The sequence below is a fragment of the Malaclemys terrapin genome, chromosome 4 (assembly GCF_027887155.1).
Source record: "Malaclemys terrapin pileata isolate rMalTer1 chromosome 4, rMalTer1.hap1, whole genome shotgun sequence".
Classification (NCBI taxonomy): Eukaryota; Metazoa; Chordata; order Testudines; family Emydidae; genus Malaclemys; species Malaclemys terrapin.
The window spans coordinates 29916087-29932536 of NC_071508.1; the positions used below are offsets into that span (position 1 = coordinate 29916087).

The following is a 16450-nucleotide window of genomic DNA, read 5'->3' on the forward strand; positions in this document are numbered from 1 at the left end:
GCACTAAGGAGCAGGTACATGAGGTGTTAACCATCTTTTCTATGGCCTCAGTCAGCAAAAAACTTCAGTACTTTGGGAATGAGTTCTCAGTCCACCTTTAGTTTCTGTCTTGCTTTATCAAAAATAAATGTGTTTTGCACAACTGATCATCACAAAACTCAGTTAAAAAGAGGAAGGAGATTTTAAAATTCAGAATATATCTTACACTCCACATACTTGGTATTTGCACTAATATTTATTATAAACTATTTTTTCCCATTTTGTACATGAGCATCTTTAGATACATTGTAATTATCTGACATTCTTTTTTTTATTTAAGCAAGCATGATCACTTACTAGTACCAATCCACAAAGAAGATATGGCTGACTAAACACACTGTGCTTATTTTAGTACTGCATTTGTTCCAGTCCTTTTAAATGACCCATTTCAAGGCTCAGGCTCACAGACAAGAAAGATTTAAAAAATATGCATTATAGACACTATGCATTTACATTTTCTTGCTCAAATGAGCTATAAGCTACAGCCAAACCTCACTAATTCCCATTAATGACAGAAAGAGATCCAGTGTGCAAGCTACTACATTTCAAACATTCGTAACTAAAGTTCCAAAACCCAAGGATACTGCATCACAAAATCGAGTCTCTCATCCCCACCCAACACAGAGATGTAGTGTCATTTTAATTATTTATTATGCTATTTCATATACTAGTATGGTAAAACAGTTTTGTAAAAATAATGAAGTCCTTGCGGTCTCATACTGTAACACACTACCATCACATCTTTGAGCAGTGGAGTAAGGCAAACACTTTTATGCATTATAAAAGCATGCAAATCACTGAAGTCCGGCCCATGTTCAAAAACAAGAAAAATATTTTCTTTCCAACTGCACCTGAGGAAATCAGTAACTTTTTATTAATGCAAATGGCACACTTTCATCAATACAGAACTTTCCTTCTGAAGTATTTTGAGCATTACACACCAGTAACACTAAGAGTAAGGTCAGTAATCAAGACACAGTAGCCCTGTAGGAAAGAGAATTCTGGAACAGGCACCTTTCATAAGCAAGATATTTTACTTATAATTGGGATTTAATTTGTGTGGAAAGAAATACTTTATGCGGCACAAAGAGTTACAAAAAATGTATTACTCTTCATTGGCTCAACACACAATATCCTCCCCAAAATTCACCTCAGGAGTGTTGATTGGAACTCATGTAGATGAATGAATTTTCTTAAAATAAACTGAAATGCTCAGTATTATGACCTAAATGTGATACTGATTGTGAAGAGAGAGGATAAGTTCTATTGTTAATGGTTAAATAATAGTTAATACCTAAGGCTAAGATTTTGTCATGGATATTTTTAGTAAAAGTCAGGGACAGGTCATGGGCAATAATTAAAAAAAAAAAAAAAAAAAACACGGAAGCCCACGACCTGTCCCTGACTTTTACTAAAAATATCCATGACAACATTGGGAGCCTAGGCATCTGCAGGTGGGCTGGGAGCTCCAGGGTCCCCTTCCACTGGTGGCTCCAAGCCGCCGGGGTTTCCCCCAGTTGCCCACAGCGGCCAGAAGCTCCAGGGGTTCCCCCTGCTACTGCAGCGGCGGGGAGCTGTGGGGATCCCCGACGCCACCCGCCATGGACGGGAGCTGCGGGGATCCCCCGCGCCGCCTGTGGTGGCCAGGAGCAGCAGGGGGCTCCTGCATCTCCCTGCCTTCACAGGCGGCAGGAGACCCTGCAGCTCCCGGCCAGTGCTGGCTGAAGTCACGGATTCCGTGACTAAATTGCACTCTTGTTAATACCACACTTCAGAGAAATTCATTTCATTCCTTATCCAAAGTAGTACAGCATTCTGTTTGGTCCTCATCTTAAGCATTAATGTGTTATGTCAGACATATCAACTTTACAACAATGGAATCCTATGATGAATAAATATATTTATGATATTCTAAAAGTTCTCTTGTGCATCTTTACAATGAAAAAGTGCTAAGTGTCCTCTTGCCATAGTTTGCACAAAGAGGTCTACCGTACACTTCCAGTTTTCTGTATCTTGGTTTTCCAGCATTTTATAAATGACAGTTCACATGTACAATATGAAACAGTAGAACAATGTAATCATTGATATTGCCTATAATCTCCAAATGGGGAGGGCTGCAACTGGGAGGGATCATCTGAAAATTGAGGGCCTGTTAAAGGGAAGAAAATAATTAATTAAAGCAAAAGGAAGATTAATAGGACAGTGATTTATGACAAAATATTATGATACACTTTCAAAGTATTGTCTGTTTGCATAAATCCTTTCTGGATTAGCAGGACCAAGAATAAAGAAGGCTTTCCACGTACACAGTCTCTTTCATTCAATGAAATCAAAGAGCTTTACCCACTAAAATAAAGCCTCACTCGTGCAAGGCCGGTTATGTGTTTTCATCCCCATTTACAGAAGGGAGACATGCGGTACAGAGAGATGAAAGGAAAGATTTTCAGAATTACCTGCATAAATTTAGAAGCCTAAATCCCAATGACTTCCAATGGGATTTAGGCACTTTGCCCAATATCAGTTAGCCAGTGTAGCTGAATGAATACTACTATGGACCCCTGACTTCTAGGGCTTGGCTCTGACCACTACATGCACATGTTTTTATTATTTAGACACATGCAGTGTAAGACAGGTAAACAGATAATGCTCCTTCACTAATAACTCTCACATGATTTACAAGAAACTGCAGAATTGGAATTAATTTGCAAACTGGACACCATTAAATTAGACTTGAATAAAGACTGGGAATGGATGGGTCATTACACAAAGTAAAAACTATTTCCCCATGCTAATTTTTCCCCTACTGTTACTCTCACCTTCTTGTCAACTGTTGGAAATGGGCCATCCTGATTATCACTACAAAAGTTTTTTTTTTTTTTTCTCCTGCTGATGATAGCCCACCTTAATTGATTAGTCTTGTTATAGTTGGTATGGCAACACCCATTTTTTCCATGTTCTCTGTGTGTGTGTGTATATATATATATATATATAATATCTTTCTACTGTATTTTCCACTGCATGCATCCAATGAAATGGGTTTTAGCCCACGAAAGCTTATGCCCAAATAAATTTGTTAGTTTCTAAGGTGCCACAAGGACTCCTTTTTGCTGATACAGATTAACACGGTTACCACTATGAAACATGATTTACAAAACAATTCTGGATCAAAGAGGAAAATTTATGATAATTTGGAGACACTAATAAGAATGCCACTGAACAGAAGCTGAAATACCGGGTCACCAGGAATTAGTGTCTTACTTAATGTACTATACCTAAAGGCCTGTGTAAGTCACAACTTCACAGACTGCATGGAAATAGTGAAATTAGCACCTCCCCACTGAGACTGCAGCTGTTCACTGCAGGTTAGCAGGCCTTGCCCCACACTGGAGGAGGACAGGGAGGTGGTGGGCCAGTCCTATCCCAAGGAACAAGAGGAGCAGCCTCACCGCATAGTGCAGCTGGTTCAGTCTGGCCCAGGGCAGGGATCATAGCTCAGCTTGCTTTGTGCTCAGATTAAGCCCAGGACACCGCAGCTGACAGAGGGAGTGGCACTGATAATGCAGTGATTAGGAGCTCCAGCCTGGCCCACCCCACAGTGGTCCCCAACAGGCCCAGGGGAGACTGTGTGCAGGAGCCATCCACCAACTGAAGCCAGTGCCAGCGCCTCTTGGAACACAAGCAGGTGTGTGAGAGGGCCGACCGCAGTCAGGAGAATTGGGGTGCAGGGATGGTTCCCAGTCTCATTCCTTGCCAGCTGGTGCTACAGTCTCCCCCCTGGGCCCGATTGCTGTGGGGCAGGCTGAGGCTCCTAATCGCCACATTTCCAGTGATGCTTCCCTCCAACAGAAAGCAGCAGAATTGGCCTGGTCCAGAGTTGAACGAAGGGCAAGCTAGATGCCAACTCCTACCTCAGGCTGGGCTGGACAGCAGCATATGGTGAGACACTCTCACCCTGTCCCCTTTCCCCACTCCCCAGGATAGGACCAGGATGGGAACAGTCTGCTAACTCCCATGAGCAGCTGCAGCCTCAGCAGGGAGGTGGAAGCAGGGATGCTCACTTCTGCCTCCCTGCTACTGGAAAAGTCGTTTTGCTGCCATGCATACCCCATAAATTACAAACATTGCTCCATGATGCTGCCATGGTTTTAAAAAAAAATAATTGTGATTTTCTCAGGGATTTATCTATACAACAGTCTGTGCTTCCCCCATAACAACAAGCTGGGGAAATTGTGTTTTATTTTTAGGTTGGCCTGTTACATAGATCCAGCCTACACTGCATGTGCAACAGTGTTTTTATACCCAGGCTGTGAAAGGTACCCATGACTTTGTTACAACAAACAGGTATGTCCACACATCAGCTTTTTTCACAACAACATTTTTGCCTGTTTATCTCATTATCTCAGTGCATTCGGGGGGGAGAGGGGGAAGAGAAGAGGCGGGGCGGAAGGAGAGGAAATCTAGGCAGCTATCCTAGACTGCCTCATTAGAAGACAGACTGCTCAGAGGACATGCACAGAGTGGAACCAGCAATACGGAGATCAGTGCACTCTAGGATGTCCTACTGCACAGAGAACTGGGAAGGAGGAAGACTGGCAAACTTAACTAAATACTACACAGGCACAGATGAACGGTTCTGTCTACACTGCAAAACTTTATAACCTTGTTGTAGAAACATAACCATGCATCATCATCAGGTGCTAGCAAGACCAGCACATGTAACTCCCAGGGATACCAGCCAGGTATTAAACATGTTTTATATCAATCCAGGCCATGTTTACAGCCAGTTATGTAAATAACTGGTTACAAACTCAATTAACCAGATTTCATTTTGTTTTAAAGAGATAGTCTCTCACTATTATAGTTGCAAAGAAAACTTCACAGAGAAAAGATTTCAAGGTTAATAATCCTTTCCCCAATACTTTAAGCACCGTAACTGTCTGAGTATTATCCCCATTCTACAGATGAGACAACTGAGGCAGACAGGTTAACTGATTTGACCCAGTAAGTCGGAAATGAGAACAGACTTCTAGTCCTGCTGCTATAAACACTACACTGTCCTTCCTCTGAAAATTATTCAAATACAAGAACACAGGCCAAATATATCTAGGAATGCTATATTCCTAATGATGAGGTGGCAGAGACCAAGTGTAAATTAGATAGCCTGGAATATCATGCAATATCAGAATATAATCAGGGAAAGCGGTTCTCCACAGTCACTGAAACAAGAGATTTGGGGTCCTCACATTACATTCCCAAACTTTAACTTAAAATGATTTGTTTCTAGCTCCCTTCCAGAAGAAAAGAGCCTTTAGAACATGAACTGTTGTCTATGTTAGTCTGCAACCAAACAGGAAAAGTTTCCCAAATTAATCTTATTTATGTTTTGATGCTGCATGTTAATTATCAGGGACAATGATCCTTCATGTTCTTGGAAAAGCACACATCTTGTTAACTAAACAACATTTACACTTTGTACCAGCATAGATGTGCTATTTGGACCTGACGCAGCAAAAATGGATGGGGACACCTGCCACATGCCGCTGGAATTTACTCGTTGAATTAATACCTGATTCCTTCTCCTCCCTCCCTTTGGAGTCCCAGAACTGATCTACATCCTTCCTAGAGTCCAACACTACAACTGTGCCTTAAAACCCTCAATGCCGACCGTGTTCCAACATAAGGTTAGGTCCCTCCTGAGCTTGGATGGATACTTCTCTACTCCCCACCCCACATATAGCATTTGGAAAAACAGTTTTTAATTCCTGCTACTGTGCTGTTCCTGCTTGTGTTACTAGTTCCACTGATCTGCTGCAGTGTGACAAGTTGGCTTTCTGCCACATAGCAATTCCTCCCAGAAACTGGCAGAGAGGGGACTCCCTGCAATAGAAGCAGACTAAAGGCTGCAAGGGCAGCACAACAGTAAGGACTAAAACCACTGTCCCAATTTATGCCCTCAAGAATGAATGCAGATTTGCCAAAGTTTTACTACAAAGCCTGCACAACTATTGAACTGTTATTCTCACCCATGAACATGTGGCAGTGATTTAGGTATGCCATATAACCAAATATGATGATTGTTCTGAGGCATCACCACATCATATTACTGCCTACAACATTAATCTGCATTTCTTTTTCATCAGGTCCCTGAATATACCTGACCAACTGCATCACAGAAGAGAGACTATTATCTGGAGGGCAAAAGCCATTCTCATGAACATTTGTGACAAAGTTTACTTATGTACTGAGATCTGCTCTGCTGACCTGCCTATGTGTGAATTAATGTGGAAGATGAGAAGGGTACAAAATGTGATAAGGTTGGAGGAAGGGGTGTAAACAGACAAATTCACTCCTATAGTACCTATTTATTTTTAAATCTGCATAACAACTATACATTGGAAAGACAAATAAAGAATGAAGAAAATCAGAATCCTAAAGACATCCTAGAAAATGAATCTGGTATTTCAATACTTGAAAAAGGAATCTAGCCATTTCATTTCCCATAAACTGTTGTACTTGAGTGTTTGTATTCTGAGAAAGCATTATAAACATTTTGAGGTTCTATAATCTGAAGTGTAGAACACATACCATTTGGAAACTGTGTGGAGGCAAATCTTGTTAATAGGATACCAGCTCCTTCAATTAAAGCTAGAAGTATTCCTCCCATAGCAGCTGACCCAACCATGGCAACTGGTCCATCTAAAAATGTCAAAATACAAAACAGATTGCTTTTCAAAACCCGGTTTTGTACAGGATTGGCAATTTATACATCACTTTTAATACAATTACTACCACTCCAGTGATCAGACTATGAAGTAGATTTGTCACCATTAACATTACAAATAAAGATATCATTACCACACATACCTGTCCCTGATGAAACAAGATAGTACTAGTACCGTTTAAGAGTACAGTCATTTTAGTTGGCTTTTCTCTAGCACCTTCCATCCACAGACTTCAAAATACTTCACAATGCCCTAGTGAGTTAGGTGCTATTTATTATTTGCATTGCAGTAGTGCCTAAGGGCCCTAGTCATGGACCTGGACTTCATTGTGCAAGGTGCTGTAGTGTTGTTATCCTCATTCTACAAAGGGAGATATGAAGGCAAAGAGAAAGTATTTTGCCCAAGGTTTCACAGATGATCAGTGGCAAATCTTGACTCCTAGTTCTGTGCTTTAATCACTACACAATGCTTCCTCATAGTATTGGCAGTGGCCTATCAAAAAACTCAAGCACATGCTTAAGTCCATCCCTTTTCACAAAAGTGTCTAGTCTCCAGATTCTGTGCTGCAGTTACTAGATGGAGTCCAAGTTGTCATTCGTGGACGTATTTAACTCAACTATTATCTAGATTAAAGACCATTTTTACCATTAAGAAATTTTAGACTATTTAGAATATTGTATTGATAAAAACAAATGTAAAATAATACTATCCATGCTTAATTTGTCATCCACAAAATTAGATCTTCAATGTCCATTAAGACCCACAAAAAACCCTTTCAAACTACACAGTGTTGTCAACATTAATACACTCAACAAAACATTGTTGAGAAGGTCTAACTGCTCTACTTCCAATTTTCACAAATGGAACAATTCAGGAGAGCATTAAGAACATGTTTAGGTCCCATGGACTATTGAGAATACTTCCTGAATTGGGCCTAAATGGTGTATTGCAACTTTAAAAGTAAACTCTAATCCACCATGTTAAAAGATCTTTAAATAACCATTTTGAATGTATTATGCCACTATTGATAAAACAGTCAAGACAATTATAACATACTAGATTCTTAAAAATAGAAAACAAAAAGGGTTAATATTGCTTTTTAGGTATACGGGATTCCAAAGTTCCATAAAAGATAAATGAAGTTCTTTCTAATTATCTGATTATCACTAAAATGTCTGACGGACACAAAAATGTGGTATTTATAGTTTCAAATATAAAGGCTTTTCAATACCCATTGTCCCCAGATTGCAGTTCCTTACTTCTTGAGGCTAATATGGCTCCAGTTAAGGCACCACTTGTGATTGAGTTCCATGGATCTTCTTTACCCCTCATTTTCACCATACTACAGTCAATCATGGAAAAGAGACCACCCCAGACTGCAAAGCTACCTGTTTGGGGGGGAAAAAAATTTTAAAAGCACAGTAACCAAAGCTATACTCCAGCCACATTATAAAGTTTTGTGTTGGAATATTTTAGGAAATTTACTTTTGAGCCTTAAAATATACCCAAACTCACAAAAACTAGATTAAAACATTACATAAACAAATTCAGGAAATATCCTTACTCACCCAATAAAGTGGGTAATAATATTTACTGTTTTGTGTTAGACAACAAAATGCCTCCCAAATACACTGCTCTACAGCCAAAATGCTTCTGAAATAAATGTAGTCAAACTTTACTAATTCTGGGTCACTGAGAATGAAAATGATGCTTAAAATTGTTGATTGGCTCTAGTTTTCAAGATACGTTATTGGGTCAGTATATACTACCCTTGACTTGGGAATGGCAGAGGATAAGTGAGTTATAAAAGGAAGGGATCTCAATTTAAACCAGAAATGACTAAAATACATCTTTGACTGGATCAATGAATAGATCTATGACTGGGTTTGGACAATACTTGCTTTTTAGGCAAAACAATGAATGATGCAATCTGAAGCTGGTATTGCGTCATACATTATATGAATTGCATCATGTTATTCCTCGAAATCATGGATGATGCAATCATAACGAAGCTTACATCACTCTGCTGAACAAATTGCCCTATATCAGCTCTAGAAATCATACAGTGTCGTGCTCTCTTATTTGTCAGTGTTTGATTTTGCAAAGGGACACATTTCTGTTTAGCCAAAGTGACCAGAGATGCCTCGTACTTGTGTGAACAGTGCAGATAACTTCTGCTATGTTTGTGGTGAAGTGACTTTTGCATCACAAAAGCGCAGTTAAGCGCATAGTTAACCACTATGGTTAAGAAAGCCTATCACCTTTATTTTGGCTGCAAAATTGGAGATCAGGACAAGAGGTGGGCCCCACACATATGCTGCAACACCTGCGCAACAAATCTTCACCAGTGGTTGCACAGGAAAAGGAAATCTATGCCTTTTGCAGTGCCAATGATTTGGAGAAAGCCAACAGATCATACCAGCAATTGTTACTTCTGCATGGTGCCTCCAGTTGGGAAAGGTGTGTCAAAGAAGAAAAAGTGTACTGTGCATTATCCAAACATTCCATCAGCTATATGCCCAATACCCCACGGAGAAGGCCTGCCCGTTCCTGATGCACCAGAATCATTCTCACTTGAGTCAGATGAGGAAGAGGAAGAGGATGGAACTTCTGGTCCTGAACCATCAATGTCACAGGACCCACATTTTCTCCCATCCTCCTCCTCTGAACCACACCTCATAACACAAGGTGAACTGAATGACCTTGTCAGGGATTTGGAATTACCCAAGAGTAAGGCAGAGCTGTTGGACTCCAGACTACAGCAGTGGAATCTCCTGGCAGGTGATGTTAGGGTTTCCATGTTCCGTGACCGTCAAAAGGATCTTGTCCCATTCTTCTTCATGGAAGGTGATCTTGTAGCCTGCAACAACATCGATGGTGTGATGGCAGCCCTCAACATCGTTCACGATCCAGATGAGTGGAGACTGTTCATTGATTCATCGAAGACGAGTCTTAAAGCTGTTTTACTGCATAATGGCAATGTTTTGCCATCAATTCCAGTTGGTCATGCAGTCCATATGAAGGAAACCTATGACAACATGAAACAACTTTTGAGGTGCATAAACTATGACCAACATCAGTGGCAGCTTTGTGGCGATTTGAAGGTTGTTGCTCTCTTGCTTGGTCTGCAGACTGGATACACAAAGTACTGCTGTTTTCTCTGCGAATGGGATAGTCGTGCAAGAGAGTCCCACTACATCAAGAAAGATTGGCCACTCCGACAGTCATTGGAACCTGGGAGGAAAAGTGTTCAGCATCCACCACTTGTTGAATCAAGGAAGATTTTGTTACCACCCTTACACATCAAACTGGGTCTGATGAAGAACTTTGTCAAGGCCATTGACAAAACACAAGCAGCTTTCAAGTACCTCCGTGGAAAATTTCCAAGGTTAAGTGAAGCTAAGATAAAGGAAGGTGTCTTTGTTGGTCCTCAGATTCGTGAACTTCTTGGAGATGATGCATTTGACCATGCACTGCGTGGCAAGGAAAAAACGGCATGGAAAGCCTTCCAGTTAGTGGCAATAAATTTTCTCCGATACAATAAGGCAGACAACTACAGGTGGTTGGTGAAAAACCTCCTCAAGGCATACAAAAGCCTTGGTTGCAACATGTCACTAAAGATGCATTTTTTGCACTCTCATCTAGATTTTTTTCCACCGAACTGCGGAGCAGTGAGCGACGAGCACAGCGAGCGATTTCACCAGGACATTGCAACAATGGAGAAACGCTATCAGGGCAAATGGAGCCCATCAATGCTTGCAGACTATTGCTGGACAGTGACAAGAGATGCTCCATTTAATGAATACAAGAGACAAGCCAAGAAGTGCCGAGTAGACACCGAATAGGACTAAACTATGTACATAATAGTTTTTTGCTTTTTGTTTCATAATAAATTTTATTTAACCCTTTTGCTGATTTTTAAAGTGTTACAAAAACAGGACAGGTGAAATATGTAAAGCAACCATAAACACATGAAAGACCTAGGTTTATAATTTATGATTAACACTCTACTATCTACATAAAATACATAGACATAAAATGTAAAAACTTAAATATCTTAGAAACAGTAGCCAATCAGTTGTTTTAATTGTCATATTTGAATTCAGCACATCAAAATACATAATAAATAGCACATTTTATCTCTGAAGCAGACGATGTCTCAAAAATTGTAGACCGGTGATATCAGTGATTGTAAAGGAGTTTCCATCCTACTAATTCTGGCTTAATGACACTGGTCTACAATTTTTGAGATGTCAGGAGATTCCACTGCTGTAGTCTGGAGCCCAACAGCTCTGCCTTACTCTTGGATAGTTCCAAATCCCTGACAAAGTCATTCAGTTCACCTTGTGTTATGAGGTGTGGTTCAGAGGAAGAGGATGGGAGAAAATGTGGGTCCTGTGACATTGATGGTTCAGGACCAGAAGTTTCATCCTCTTCCTCGTCTGACTCAAGTGAGAATGATTCTGGTGCATCAGGAACCGGCAGGCCTTCTCCGTGGGGTACTGGGCGTATAGCTGATGGAATGTTTGGATAATACATAGTACACTTTTTCTTCTTTGACATACCTTTCCCAATTGGAGGCACCATGCAGAAGTAACAATTGCTGGTATGATCTGTTGGCTTTCTCCAAATCATTGGCACTGCAAAAGGCATAGATTTCCTTTTCCTGTGCAACCACTGGCGAAGATTTGTTGCGCAAGTGTTGCAGCATATGTGTGGGGCCCACCTCGTCCTGATCTCCAATTTTGCAGCCAAAATAAAGGTGATAGGCTTTCTTAACCATAGTGGTTATACTGCGCTTTTGTGATGCAAAAGTCACTTCATCACAAACATAGCAGAAGTTATCTGCACTGTTCACACAAGTACGAGGCATCTCTGGTCACTTTGGCTAAACAGAAATGTGTCCCTTTGCAAAATCAAACACTGACAAATAAGAGAGCACGACACTGTATGATTTCTAGAGCTGATATAGGGCAATTTGTTCAGCAGAGTGATGTAAGCTTCGTTATGATTGCATCATCCATGACTTCGAGGAATAACATGATGCAATTCATATCACGTATGACGCAATACCAGCTTCAGATTGCATCATTCATTGTTTTGCCTAAAAAGCAAGTACTGTCCAAACCCAGTCATAGATTTATTCATAGATCCAGTCAAAGATGTATTTTAGTCATTTCTGGTTTAAATTGAGATCCCTTCCTTTTATAACTCACTTATCCTCCGCCATTCCCAAGTCAAGGGTCATATATACTGACCCAATAACATATCTTGAAAACTAGAGCCAATCAACAATTTTAAGCATTATTTTCGTTCTCAGTGACCCAGAATTAGTAAAGTTTGACTACATTTATTTCAGAAGCATTTTGGCTGTAGAGCAGTGTGATCAGAGGATCTTTAGTATTTAACTATAAATTTAACAGTTTAAAGGTTTTTTTTCCTTCTGCCAATGGAACCATCATAGAATCATAAAAGTGTAGGACTGGAAGGGATCTCAAGAGGTCTTCTAGTCCAATCCCCTGCACTCAAGGCAAGGGTAAGTATTATCTAGACCAGTGGTCACCAACCGGTCGATCCTAGAGGATCTCCCAGTCAATCGCGATCTCCGGTGGCACAGTGTGGTTGCCATTAAGGCAGACTCCTTGCCTACCCTAGCCACACGCCGCTCCCAAAAGAGACCAGTGCAGCCCCGGCGGGGACAGATGTCTTCCGCCACACGCTGCGCCTGCCTGCAAGCACCGCCCCCACAGCTCCCATTGGCTGGGAGAGCTGCGGGGGGCGGTGCTTGCAGAGAGGAGCAGCACACAGAGGCATGTGCCCCTCCCACCCCAGGGGCCGCAGGGGCACATTGGCCCCTTCCGGGAGCAGTGTGGGGCCAGGGTAGGCCCGGAGCCTGCCTTAGCCTGGCTGTGCCCGCTGCCAACTGGGAGCCACCCGAGGTAAGTGCTGCCCGGTGGGAGGCCGGACCCAAAATCCCATCCCTGAGCCCCTTCCCAGAGACAGTACTCCATACCCCCTCCTACACTCCAACATTCTGCCCCTTCCTGCCCCCAAACTCCCTTCCAGGTCCCACACCTTGCACCCCCTCCTGTACCCCAACACTCCTGCACTCAAACTCCCTCCTAGAGCTTGCACCCCTTACTCCCTCCTGTACCCCAACCCCCTACCCCAGGCTCAGCCCAGAGCTCCCTCCTGCACTGCAAACCCCTCAGCCCCAGCCCAGAGCCCGCACCCTTTCCCGAACCCCATCCCCCTGAAAGTGAGTGAGGGTGAGGGAGAGCGAGTAACGGTGGGCGGAGGATGGAGGGGGCAGGTCTTTGGGGAAGGGGCTGGGCCTCGAAGAAGGGGCAGGGTAGATCCTGGGTTGTCTTTAGATTCAAAAAGTGATCTTGAGGGTAAAAAGGTTGGAGACCACTGATCTAGACCATCCCTGACAGGTATTAGTCTAACCTGCTCTTAAAAATCTCCAATGACAGAGATTCCACAACCTTCCTAGACAATTTATTCCAGTGCTGACCATTAGGAAGTTTTTCCTAATGTCCAACTTAAACCACCCTTGCTGCTTCTTATCCTATCCTCAGAGGTTAAAGAGAACAATTTTTCACCCTCCTCCTTGTAACAACCTTTTATGTACCTGAAAACGGTTATCATCTCCCCCCCCCCCCCCAGTCTTCTCTTCTCCAGACTAAACAAATCCAATTTTTTCCAATCTTCCCTCATAGGTCATATTTTCTAGACCTTTAATCATTTTTGTTGCTGTTCACTGGACTTTCTCCAATTGGCCCACATCATTCCTGAAATGTGACACTCAGAACTGGACACAATACTCCAGTTGAGGCCTAATCAGTGCAGAGTACAGCAGAAGAACTATTTCTCATGTCTTGCTTATAACAGTCCTGCTAATACATAAAAATCATAAATCATAAACGAATGCTGTATGACAGTTTAGTATCTTATTTCTGCTTTTGTCATCTCCAAAACATGATTAATATTAGTCTGTATGGCAGCTGCCAGCAGAATGCAACTGGCAAGATTTCTAGAAAGGCAAATTTAAAAAAAAAACAAAAAAACAAAAAACCTTAAAAATTCAGTTCAGAGAAGTTAAGATGCACTTCTCACCGAGTATACTTTCTTGCAAGCCTCTTTATTTCAAAAGCAACAGAGGGTCCTGTGGCACCTTTGAGACTAACAGAAGTATTGGGAGCATAAGCTTTCATGGGTAAGAACCTCACTTCTTCAGATGCAAGAAGGGAGGTTCTTACCCATGAAAGCTTATGCTCCCAATACTTCTGTTAGTCTCAAAGGTGCCACAGGACCCTCTGTTGCTTTTTACAGATTCAGACTAACACGGCTACCCCTCTGATCTTTATTTCAAAGTGCTTTCATGCTTAAAAGCTTAACGCAAGAAAATAAAAACAGGAGACTTAAGTCCTCTATTTTAAGAAGGGCACGATGAACAGCAACAATAGCTTCTCCAGAATGCAATACCAATTTCTGTGCTCTTCAAGGAGTCTGCTGCCATCAATGCATTTTCTTCCTTCAATTTTTTCCTCTTGCAAGATCTAGTCAATATTCCTTCTTGAAGTAAAATTACCCAGAACATACAACTTGCTGTTAGAATAGCAACAGCGAGACAAGGAATATAACTTCATGTATACCTTATTACCAAATCACCTTTAAGGGTGACAGGGTTGTTAAAACTTCATTTTGACTAAATCCTTGAAACAGCCACCAAGAGACCAATTATGGATAATAATGTTGTGATTTTGGATAGCTGTCCACTGAGACCTCTGACTCCTTTTACAAAAATAACATACTGTAGGTCAGATAACCAGTTAGGGGTAGATCCAAAAAGGGGACTCAGGTTCAGCATTGCAGTGCCTAACTTTAGGTGCCTGACACTTAGTGGAATCCATAGCCCCAATTTAGGTGCTCAGACTCCCTATACAATGCATGTGGAGAGTTAGGCACCTAAAAAGTGGATTTACAAAAGCCAACAAACTGAGTGGGGAACTGCCTAAACTAGCCCATAGGAAATCAGAGAAATGTAAAGCTAGAAGGGACCTTGAGAGGTCATCTAAGTCCAGCCTCCCAAACTGAGGCAGGACCAAGTACACTTAGATCATCCCTGACAGGGGTTTGCCTAATCTGTTCTTCAAAACTTCACTTGGAAGCCTGGTCCAGTGCTTAGCTAGCCTTGTAGTTAGAAAGTTTTTCCTAATATTTAACCTAATTCTCCCTTGCGGCAGATTAAGGTCATTACTTCTTCCTACCTCCAGAGGCCATGGAGAAGTGATCACTGTCTTCTTTATAACAGCCCTTAACATATGTGAAGACTTACCAGGTTCCTCCTTGGTCTTCTTTTCTCAAGTCTAAACATACCCAATTTTTTTAAACCTTTCCTCACAGGTCCAGTTTTCTAAATCTTTTATCATGTTTGTTGCTTTCTTCTGGACTCTCTCCAACTTATCCATATCTTTTGTAAAATGTGGCGGCCAGAACTGGCACACAGTATTCCAGCTGACGCCTCACCAGTGCTAAATAGAGCAGGACAATTACCTGCTGTGTCTTACATACAACACTCCTGTTAACAACATACCAGAATGATAACTTCACAACTGCATCTCACTGTTGACTCATATTCAATTTATGACAGACTATAACCCCCAGATGCTTTTCAGCAGTATGACCACCTAATCAGTTATTTCCCATTTTGTAGTGTGGTACTTTGTACCTGTTTTTACTGAATTTCACCTTGTTGATTTCAGATGAGTTCTCCAGTTTGTCAAGGTAATTTTGAACTCTAATAGATTCATAGATTCATAGACTTTAAGGTCAGAAGGGACCATTATGATCATCTGGTCTGACCCCCTGCATGCTGCAGGCCACAAAACCGTCCCTACACCTTCCCTGGACTCTGCTGTTGAAGTCCCCAATCCTGTGTTTTAGTGACTTCAATTGGCAGAGACCCTCCTGCTAGTGATCCCTGCCCCATGCTGCGGAGGAAGGCAAAAAACCTCCAGAGGCTCAGCCAATCTACCCTGGAGGAAAATTCCTTCCCGACCCCAAATATGGCGATCAGTAAGACCCCGAGCATGTAGGCAAGAGTCTCTAGCCTGACCCCTGCTAGCCATTATACTATTTACCTACCATTGCTTGGTATTCCTTGGCTACTATGTTTTACCATTAAACCATTCCCTCCATAAACTTATCTAACTTAATCTTAAAACCAGATCATGTTCTCCAAAGTGCTAGCAACTTCTCCTAGCTTGGTGTCATACACAAATTTTATAAGCATCCTCTCCACTCCATTTCCAAGTCATTAATGAATGGCAAGGAAGGGTGTGGCATAAGCCCCACCCTTTAAAGGGACTTAGGCACCTAACTCCAGGCCAGAGGGAGAGATTCACAGCCATGAACCCGCTCCTAGAGTTAGGCATCAAAGCTAGGTCAGTCCTTTTTAGCAAAAAGCAGAAGGAGGAAGAAGAGGTGGCAGCAGCTATCGCCTCATTCCCTATAGTTCTGTGGTCAGTGCATACAATTCCCAGAGAGGAGCCGGGTCTTGAAGTTCAGTCTCTCACTTCCCAAGTGAGTGCCCTAATCACTGGGCTGTGGGGTATCCTGGGATAGGTTTCTCTCTCTGGTTCCTGTTAAAGCTGGTCAACTTTGTATAAAATAAATATTCATTG

At 41.8% G+C, this 16450-nt stretch overlaps 1 protein-coding gene across 2 annotated transcripts in view; it reads right to left on the bottom strand.

The window, feature by feature from the left end:
* Nucleotides 1-216: 216 nt before the first annotated feature.
* The window catches only part of TIMM17A (translocase of inner mitochondrial membrane 17A), a 28365-nt gene continuing 12131 nt past the window's right edge, over nucleotides 217-16450 (bottom strand). The window contains exons 4-6 of one of the 2 annotated variants that reach the window (XM_054027154.1): nucleotides 8021-8149; nucleotides 6625-6735; nucleotides 217-2188 (exon numbers count right to left, since the gene is read on the bottom strand). In XM_054027154.1, coding sequence (XP_053883129.1) covers nucleotides 2118-2188; nucleotides 6625-6735; nucleotides 8021-8149 — 311 coding nt within the window. In that variant the 3' untranslated portion in view covers nucleotides 217-2117. Of the gene's footprint in view, nucleotides 2189-6624; nucleotides 6736-7992; nucleotides 8150-16450 lie in introns of those variants that run through there. The other variant, XM_054027155.1, reaches the window with a different exon arrangement.